Source organism: Chlamydomonas reinhardtii, chromosome 16 (genome assembly GCF_000002595.2).
Source record: "Chlamydomonas reinhardtii strain CC-503 cw92 mt+ chromosome 16, whole genome shotgun sequence".
Classification (NCBI taxonomy): domain Eukaryota; kingdom Viridiplantae; phylum Chlorophyta; class Chlorophyceae; order Chlamydomonadales; family Chlamydomonadaceae; genus Chlamydomonas; species Chlamydomonas reinhardtii.
This window is the reverse complement of record NC_057019.1, coordinates 1415122-1424338: the sequence shown is the minus strand read 5'-3', so window position 1 is coordinate 1424338 and position 9217 is coordinate 1415122. Positions and strand designations below refer to the sequence as shown.

Genomic DNA, 9217 nt, shown 5'->3' with positions numbered 1-9217 from the left:
AATATACAGCTTTGGTCTTGCGTTAATCTTAAAAACACTGCGATGCCCTCCGTATGTCAACAACTTCGACGAGTGCTGAGTGCACGCTGCAGACGCAGCTCTGAGTAGAGGCTATGAAAGAATAATATTGAACAGACGTCACACAGGCTACTTGCGCGACTATGCGCCCGGTGCACACCAGAGACGGGATGCATTGCAGCGCATGCGGCGTGCCCTACTGGTGCAGCCCTGTGCAGCGACGGGCACAGGGGTCAGCGCGCGCGGGCCCGGTCCGTTCGCTCTGATGCGGAATTGTTGCGATTGATTGGCAGCATGGTAAGCGCAGGATAATGCCTCCGCGGGCCCTTGCCACACGCTAACTTGAGTACTTCCGGTGGCAGGGCAGCCGGGCTGGCACAACGTGGCACAGCGACACGCGTGGCACCGACACAGGGTAACACCAAACCCCATTGCGCATTCGCGCCATGAAGTCTTCATGAGCCACTCATGTACTACAGGTTGGACAGTCTGCGTACAATTATTTGCGGCATACACAGTGCAACGGTAGTGCTATGTAACACCGGAGTAACAACGAGCTGGCCCGGACCATTCGCTCTGATGCGTAATCGCTGCCATTGCATGGCAGCATGGCAAGCGTAGAATCATGCCTCCGCGGGCTCTTGGCTCTTGCCCTTGTCACGCGCTGGCTTGAGTGCCGTACTTGCGGTGGGCAGGGCAGCTGGGCTGGGCAGAACGACATACACACGGAGCGACACCAAACCTCATAACGCATTTGCGCCATGAGGTCTTCATGAGCCACTCATGTACTGTAAATTTCACAGTCTGCTTACAGTTATCGGCGGCATACACAGTGCAAAGGCGGTGCCATGTAACACCGGAGTAATGAGCTTGGCCAGCGGCGGCAAACACACGATGTTTTGCACTTTGCCGCCCCACAAACGTCGGCAACAGGCCCAGACTACACACTGTGTCATATCACTTAGCGACTGGCTGATTCTGCATGCGCGCGAGGTTCCGCACCACAGCTCAGCAATGCGTGCACTCAGGGGCCCTCACTGGTCACCAACTAGAACTGCGTGATTCTGGGTCTGGGTTACTGGGGGCTTGGAAGTGACATTTACCCTCTTCACACATACCGTGCACGCACGAAGCCCGTGCAACCATGACCTCCTCACTTCTTCTCGGCGTCTTCACGCTCCGGGGAAGCCCCGCGGCGGCAGCAGTGGCGTCGCGCTAGCAGTTGGCTAGGCACTCCGCAAGCGCACCGCGCGTAGCCCGAGCCTTAAAAGCCAGCAGCGGGCGGCGGCGGAACCCCAGCAGGGGCCGGGGTTGGGTAGCCAGCCGGCGGCGGCGGGGCGCCATAGCCGTACGCGGCGGGCGGCGGCGGCGGCGGCGCGGGGTAGCCGTAGCCGTAGCCGTAAGGCGCGGGCGGGGGAGGGTAGCCGTACCCAGCGGGCGGGGGCGGCGCGCCGTAGCCGGGTGCAGGTGGAGGCGGCGCGGGGTAGGCGCCGCCAGCATGCGCGTGGTGGGCGTGCGGCGCCGGGGCATAGGCGCCCATCTCGGCACTGGGCTTGCTGCCAGGCCGCTCCTCATAGGCGTCACTGCGCTTTCGCATCGCGACACATGAGCCTACGGACGTCAGGATCTGCAGTGCCGAGAACGCCACCGCAGTCCTGCAGCGCCGAAAGTGAGGGGCCAACCAGGCGCAAGGGACAGGCAACAGCGGTCGGCGTTTGTGCTGGATCCATGAATACAGCTGAAGACTGTAACCTCCTCACATCAGACCGTAAGATCTTGTTCGGTATTGCATCCCTGCCTCGACTCCCCACTGCTACGAGCATCCGGCTACCCAGTACCCACTCATGCGCGCCGCACCCACCAGCACAGGGCCATGATGGCGTGGCGCCAGTTGTCCAGAGGCAGGGCATGTGCGTCACGCCACGCGTCCGTGAAATAGGAGCCGGCAATGGCCCACCTGTGTGCATAGCATATGTTAGAGAGCACACAAGTGGGAAACGCGCAGGGCGGGGTCGGCAGGGGTGTGTGCACGTCAGCATGTGCAGTGCGTGTGTGCGTGTGTGTCCTGCCACGGTCAAAACAGTTGTGTGAGGAAGAGTGAAGTGCGAAGCAGCGGTGTATCGTTCCATTACAAGAACATAGCACACAGGTTCAAGTATCTGTGTGTATGTTAGCATTGTGGAATGGCGTCATGGACTTGCTAGCGTGTTCACGACATACAGGGGTGTATTGCCATGACAGCAGCCTCAAGCCTCCCACATTGCTATATGCAGCACGGACGCACCAGATGAGGTGGAAGATTCCTGAAACGGTGTTTCCCGCGACAGCGCCGGGGCAGCCCTGTTGTGTGCGGGCACGTGCGGACACAGGGTCACGTCAAGCAATGCACGCCGTTGTGCGGCGGGGGGGGCATGCGGTATGCTTGCGATCATGGTCGAAGCGCCGTTCCGAGTGCATAGGCCGGTAAATGCACACAATGGCTCTGCATTGTGTATCTGGAAGGCCCCTCCCGGTGCATTGCTGTCACATGCACGACATGCACCCATAACCAATGCAACGCGCCCAAACACAGTACCTGGCCACAGACGAGTGTGTCCTGACCACGGGTGCAACGCCGCTAATTCCCGCAAAGTAGCATCAACGCCACACGCAAGCACGCTGCCATCGATATTGCATATGCTCTGGCCCATTCACTCATCGCTCCCCGCGTCGTGCTCTTCGGACAGGCACCCACCACGCACCCAATTACCACCTGTTACCACCCCCTGGCACCCACCTACCATGAGCGCCATTGTCATGAGGCAGCTGAACAGGCTGATGGAGCCCACGCTGTACAGGTAGCTGCAGGCCGAGCCGTCCGTGAAGTCCTTCGTGGCCATGCAACCTGTGGCGTGAGTGCGCGGTCAGGGCGGGTTGGGAAGGGGCCGCGGCGGCGGTGTTGTGGTGGCGGGCGACACGCGGGCGTGGAAGAACGCAAGCAGTCGCTCGCTGGCGCCCATTGCCAGGGCGTGAATGTCTACATTCACAACTGGACCTGCGCCTGTAAGCTATCTGTACTGTATGGATGTAGAGGCCACAGAGCTTGACGGGCAACGGTCAAACCGAGTCGCTGAAGCGCCATGCACCGTACCGTAAACTACCGGCACCCGACACACGCCTGCGTCCACGTCGCTTATGTGCCCCCGGCATGATGCCAGCCATGCGCTACCCACCATAATAGTAGACCGCGCATGATGACCCCCATCCCCATCCCCAGCATGTGCTGGAGACGTCGGCGAGGTGCATGCTGTGGCGGAGTGTGAGGTAGGGGAGTCAGGGGAGTGTGAGTGTGGGGGGGCTGAAGGCCAAGTATGACGGTTTGGCGGCAACATTAATTCCCGAAAAGCAGCGTAAGCTATCTTGAGACATGGTATATCGACGCAAGTCTCGAGCAAGTGTCGGTGTCGGCAGGTGTCGGTGTTGACGTCCCCTGTTGCGAGCTGCTGCAGCGAGCGTTGCGGCATACCTCAGGAGCCGCTATCACCTCCATAACCTGCTTACTTATTGATAGATAGCACAGCGATGGAGCAGGCAATCTGCGGAGCGTGTTGACAAGGGCGAAGGGAGGTTACTCTGACAAGCCCGGCTTTGCCGCATGCGAGCGCTCGCTCTGACCAGCGTGCGCCAATTACTTACAATGACCGTGACACACAGGATCACACAGCACAGTAACCCCTTAGTTCGCGGGTCCTGCCGGGCATCGCTGCCTGAGCTCCTGCTCCTAAACATCTCTAACAAAGTCACAAACACTAGTTGTTATGGTGGAATACTGGAAAATGAAGAAGAAAAGTCAAGGTACCGCCCCTTCCCGCGCTGCTGCGAATCGGTCGGTTTCGGGACACCGCGCCGCAGCTGGTGGCTGAAGCACGTGGGGTGAGTGGAGCGTGCGCCGCCTTCCCATGGGCATAAAATTGGGGGTGGGGGGCCCACATGGGCCTCTGTCGGGGCTCGCCACAAGGAGCCCAGCAGATCTATCCCATGGGGTCTCCCCAGTGGGCCGCCAGTCTTGCGCTGGTGGGCGGGTTCATCCCCGCATGGGTCAATCTATAGATCTATCTATCACCGTTCTGAAAGCCACACCGGCACGGCCGCACGGGACACCGGGATTGGCTTGACTTCATTCCAATCACGTCAATCGGGAAATCCAGTAGACACCTAACGTAACAATGCTCAGGCACACGAATTCCAACCGCTGTTGGAAGCGTGCAGGGGAGGCAGGGGAGCAAGGGGGGCTGCTTGCCATTGCGGGACCGCCCGGCTCGCGGCCTCGCCGTCGGGGCCGCCGCCCTGTCGCTGCCATGGCACGTTTGATGCCCAATTTATCAGCCTTGCAATCACTATCTTTGTTGCTTCCCCACTTTTTCCGTGGACTGCTATGACGTTTTGATGTTCTAGAGGCGAGGAGCCCTTGCGGCTCGGTTAGTCTCGTTGCAGGTCCTGAGATGACCACACATCCACCTGTAACAACATCATCAATCACTGTCATATTCACGAGCCGCAACCGTGCCGAAACACCGGCGTTACTACTACAAACAAGATAAAGCTCTCAGAGCCATGCGCACTGAAACTTGCACGAACAAAGGCCGCCCCCTCCATCCTGGAGTACATGTTAACCGGCATTGAGTAAATGGGGGTCGTCTATGTGATCGGGTGCTGCACCCTATGTGCACCCCTGCCGTGCCTCAACGCGTGCAATCCTGTGCTATGAGGCTATGAGCAAATCAGCAACACATAGGCCATCAGAGGCCCTGAAGTTTATTGTGAACCTTGCTGTAACAAAACCAATGTACCGGTTTGTCGCAGCGCGTGTTGCCTGCGGAGCAGATGCTCCCAACGCTAGGCACGCCCTACTTTCAGCAACACGGGTGCACTTTGTCGGGCCGTCACCCGACACCAGCAATCCAGGCGCACTCTCCTTACACACACATTCAAACAGAGTCATCAACATTATTCGCGGGCATGTCATCTGGATACGTACCGTGCATACCGTACTTCCGTGCCTCACCACTGATGCCTGCGCCAGCACGTGCCCCGCCGCACCCTGGGTACGTACATCACTGCGTGCGCCCCTCGCCCCACATCGACCTCAGGACAGCCCCTCAGCGCCCGCTACTCGCCGACCGCCATTCAGCAGGCTTAGCATTGGACCGGGCTTCCCAAGCAACCACAGTCTCCTCCCCCCAACGCCGCCACCGTCACCACCGCATCATGCTTAGAGGGCCATCGGGGGCTGCGTAGCCGAGTAGCCTGCAGGCGGCGGCGGGGGGTAGTAGCCGCCCGCGGGCGGCGGCGGCGCAGGGTAGGGGTTGGCCATGGGCGGCGGGGGGTGCTGGTCAGTCATCTCCGCGTGCGACTGGTGCTCGTGCTTGTGCTTGTGGGGCTTCTCATCAGAACGGTCCTCATAGTCGCCGCCGCGATCTCCACCACGCATCGAGACGGCTCCGAAGATGCCGAACAGGAACTGGATGGCGGCGAAGGACAGTGCGGTCCTGTGTGTGTGTGTGTGTGTGTGTGTGTGTGTGTGTGTGTGTGTGTGTGTGTGTGTGTGTACATGGGAAGCAGACAGGCAGACGGGCGTTGGTCAATGCGAGCTGTGAACGCCTACCACGAAGGCTTGGAACAGCATGCGCGCGTGGGTGGTTGCAAGCGCCGCCTTCGCACTACAGCCGCAGGCGTGCCAGGACGTGGCAAGCAAATGCAGGTCACAGCAGTTGATCCTGCCATGCTGACCCGCCCCTGACAGCCCTTCACTTGCAACCCTTCACTTTCAACCTGGGCGTTGTCATCTCATGGCCAGCCATGATTGCATCAATCTACACGCCGACGGCCCAATGTATGGCTGCGCAAAGCGCTCTCTCCCTTGGGCTCAGATAACTAAAATCTCCTTCCCCATGATCCTACCCCCTGCGCCTTCACGTGCCAGGGATTGCATAGATGTGTGTGTGAGGGGATAGTCAATTAGGTCAGCCGCGCACAAACCCACCCACTTCGCATGAACCCAACTTCTCCTCCCCTTTTATGCATGCAGTCACTACGATGCACGCGACCGACCCCACGGTTGGGAGCGCTTACTTGCAACGGATTCTTATCGTGGGCCCCAGGCACATCCCTGCGCGCCCCCTTCCCACAGTTCTGCCCCCAACGCCGCAGGTGCATGCATGCTACAGGCTGCTGGATGCAATGACCATGCACGCCAGTCACAACCTCTCTCCACCTACCCTCGCACAGCATGGTGGCAGACCTCTTACGGCTTACGGCGCAAACCGGCACGACAAACCCCCGCGCGCCGCACCCACCAGCACAGGGCCATGACGGCGTGGCGATAGTTGTCCATAGGCACGTCGTGGGCGGCGTTGTACTTCTTGGTAAAGTAATCGCCCGCGACGGCCCACCTGTATGCATGCGACAATAGCGGGAGCGGCCCGTGCGTGAAGCAAACCCACATGCCTTCCAATAAATCGATGTATTCATTGGGCTGCCTGTACAACGTTGATACACCTAGCGTTGGTCGGGTTGGGCTTTGGCTGAACAGCAGCTGCGGCAGCCCTACCCTCCCTACCTGTGCATGTCAGTACGTGCAATCACACGATCGAGGATCTGCCGCACTCTGCGCGTGCGCGCAACTCACCAGATGACATGGAAGACTCCTGCGATGACGTTTCCAATCATGCCGCCTGGACAAGCCTGTGGTGCGAGCGCCAAATCAAGACAACAGCCGGATAAGACGAGGGAGCCTATCTAGACGTACGGTTGACACACGCAAGCAAGCAGTGGACGGCGCAAGGCCATCCTGCCGATTTTCATTGTGAAAGCTGGGACGGGCCCTGTGGCCAGAAGTTAAGGTGTAGGATACCGACCAACCGTGCCCTGACGGGTGCGCCCAGGGCTTTGCGTAAAAGGGACGTACCATGAAACTAGCGGACCGCCATGCGATCCATGGAGCGTGCCCCTAAGGGAGTCAAGTGACAGGGGACGCAATGTACAGTGTTAAAATGCCGAGCACGAGAGGAGGCTGGTGTAGAAGTGGCGACTGAAGTCTGAGTATGATCTGCAGGGGCCTCCCCTGATGATCTGAGTGCCAGAGTCGTAACAAACGTTGGACCAAAGGTACTGCGGATACTGGCGTGCGCACAACCTCCCGGACCGGTGACCGGGTCGGGGTTGGGGTCGGGGTCGGGGTTGGGGTCGGGGTCGGGGTTGGGGTCGGGGACCTCGGTCGGGGTCGGGATGGGGGTCGGGGTCGGGGTCGGGGTCGGGGTCGGGGTCGGGGTCGGGGTCGGGGTCGGGGTCGGGGTCGGGGTCGGGGTCGGGGTCGGGGTCGGGGTCGGGGTCGGGGTCGGGGTCGGGGTCGGGGTCGGGGTCGGGGTCGGGGTCGGGGTCGGGGTCGGGGTCGGGGTCGGGGTCGGGGTCGGGGTCGGGGTCGGGGTCGGGGTCGGGGTCGGGGTCGGGGTCGGGGTCGGGGTCGGGGTCGGGGTCGCGGCCAATCGGGGAATTGGAGTCTGGGGAAATGGGATCCAAGGGACGCCAAATCACTCGTTCTCGCCCGCGCAGCTTCTAAATACTTACGTATTTATGTAATATCAATAGCTGGGCCAACGCCCTGTGAAATTGCGAGGGCGCGCGCGGACTTCCCCCAGCAGCTCGGAGGAACGGGCTGTGCATTGGACGTCGGACGGTTGGACGTCGCGAAGTAAGTTCAAGTTCGCCCTTGCGGCGAAACCGTTCAGCCTTACACGTTTTGCAAATATAATAATAACAGAGTCTCAACTTCATAGGTCTCACGTTGAGGGGCAGCCAGCACGGCACTAATAAGGACGGGCGCTCGCGCTCGCAGCTTACACGCCTACGGGCCTCCTGACAGGTACATAAGTGCTGAGATTGAAGCAATCTACGTATCTGATAGTTACCTTGGACCAGCGCAAGCCGGTGCGATGAAATCGGCCAAAGAATCGTCTTTCTTGAGGCATCGGATACCATTCTATGCGTTAGAGTGCGCGAAATATGGTTTAGCCTCAGTTACTTTCGCGATCGAGGTTCCCTGACTCGAGTCGGGTATCGGAACTTTGTCGCTGGGGCCTCTTCTACCTTGTGTACAGTACTTTCGTGTAATGAGTGGCATGTATAATGGCTGTGTGCACTCGGCGGGAGCGGGGAGCACGTGTTGCCCAAGTTTTCGTCAACTGCCGCTTTCTGAAACGTATAGGTGCGCCGCGCCCCCTGCGGGGGCCGGGGCACGCTAACACAGGCTCAGGCACGAGCTGAAGAGGCTGAGCGCGCCGACGGCATACAGATAGTTGCAGGGCGTGGAGTCGTCGTAGTTCTCAGAAGCCAAGCAGCCTACACAGCGTTTGCAGAGCGAGGGCGCACAGGGAAAGGTCGTCGAAGTCTTGGGGCACCTCGCTATATACGGTGGCCGGCGGGACCTTGCCAGTGGGCACGAGGCCGTGCGACGGTTAGCCACCGGGGTTTCATGGAGATACCTTTTTGCCTTTGTTGCCATGCAATTGCACCCATAAATATGCTGTCGTGAGTAGCAAAGCCACTTTTGGGTTGAGTGGTATGCGCCTTTGCAAAACTCGACAGAAATCCTTACCAACGCTCGCGACTAGGCGACTAGACTCACCCCAGTAGTAGGCGGTGCAGGTTGTATAGGGCCAGTTATACCAGCACGTGTAGGTAACGTTTGCGAGCTCCTGCCTGTGGAGGAGAGTTCCGACAAATTGCGGCTTTCACTTTCAGACACAAACGAGCATGACGTTTCGCACGGACGTCATAGAGCTGGAGTGTGGTATTACAGACGACAAATGGGCAAGAACATTTAGAGCAAGTGCTTAAAGCGCCGAGCACCGAGGCACGGTTGGTTCCGGTTTTTCAGCACATCGCTCAAGTTGGCTCCAGTCCAGCCATAATTGACCATACGCACCTGTTGATAATAAGCACAGCTATGGAGCACCCGATCTGCGTGTGGGCACACACGGTTTGGTTGCGTCAGACAGCCTGACGTCAGCCATGAGAGCCGACGAGTGCTGGGGTGCGACTTACGATGACGACGCATGAGAGTCCAGCACAGCACAGTGCGCCCCTGGCTGCTGGGTTGGACGGCAGTCCCATTCTTCGGAAGCGATTCGAACCAGCAGCGCAGCTGAATAGCAGAGTATGG

The 9217-nt window shown here is 59.5% G+C and overlaps 2 protein-coding genes across 2 annotated transcripts; both read right to left on the bottom strand.

Annotated features, from left to right (window-relative positions):
• Window positions 1-15: 15 nt before the first annotated feature.
• Window positions 16-3847, bottom strand: CHLRE_16g652350v5 (uncharacterized protein). Its single transcript, XM_043070821.1, has 7 exons — window positions 3694-3847; window positions 3559-3593; window positions 3231-3304; window positions 2799-2902; window positions 2303-2358; window positions 1880-1975; window positions 16-1673 (listed from the first exon to the last, which is right to left on the bottom strand). The coding sequence occupies exons 1-7, from the start codon at window positions 3784-3786 to the stop codon at window positions 1283-1285; spliced, it is 849 nt and encodes a 282-aa protein (XP_042915464.1). The 5' UTR covers window positions 3787-3847; the 3' UTR covers window positions 16-1282.
• A 248-nt stretch (window positions 3848-4095) lies between these two features.
• CHLRE_16g652300v5 (uncharacterized protein) lies at window positions 4096-9217 on the bottom strand. Its single transcript, XM_043070820.1, has 9 exons — window positions 9100-9217; window positions 8981-9015; window positions 8681-8754; window positions 7269-7556; window positions 7061-7128; window positions 6965-7006; window positions 6686-6741; window positions 6354-6449; window positions 4096-5546 (listed from the first exon to the last, which is right to left on the bottom strand). The coding sequence occupies exons 1-9, from the start codon at window positions 9166-9168 to the stop codon at window positions 5270-5272; spliced, it is 1005 nt and encodes a 334-aa protein (XP_042915463.1). The 5' UTR covers window positions 9169-9217; the 3' UTR covers window positions 4096-5269.

Excerpts from the sequence above, each read along its gene's own strand:
- CHLRE_16g652350v5 (XM_043070821.1), bottom strand. The coding sequence starts at position 3,786 with ATGTTTAGGAGCAGGAGCTCAGGCAGCGATGCCCGGCAGGACCCGCGA. Across the intron at positions 2,903-3,230 it reads ATGCGCGGTCTACTATTATG|GTTGCATGGCCACGAAGGAC; the intron begins GTGGGTAGCGCA and ends CTCACGCCACAG. Across the intron at positions 1,976-2,302 it reads GGAATCTTCCACCTCATCTG|GTGGGCCATTGCCGGCTCCT; the intron begins GTGCGTCCGTGC and ends CTATGCACACAG.
- CHLRE_16g652300v5 (XM_043070820.1), bottom strand. The coding sequence starts at position 9,168 with ATGGGACTGCCGTCCAACCCAGCAGCCAGGGGCGCACTGTGCTGTGCT. Across the intron at positions 7,129-7,268 it reads CCATCCCGACCCCGACCGAG|ATCATCAGGGGAGGCCCCTG; the intron begins GTCCCCGACCCC and ends TCTGGCACTCAG. Across the intron at positions 5,547-6,353 it reads GCCGTCATGGCCCTGTGCTG|GACCGCACTGTCCTTCGCCG; the intron begins GTGGGTGCGGCG and ends ACACACACACAG.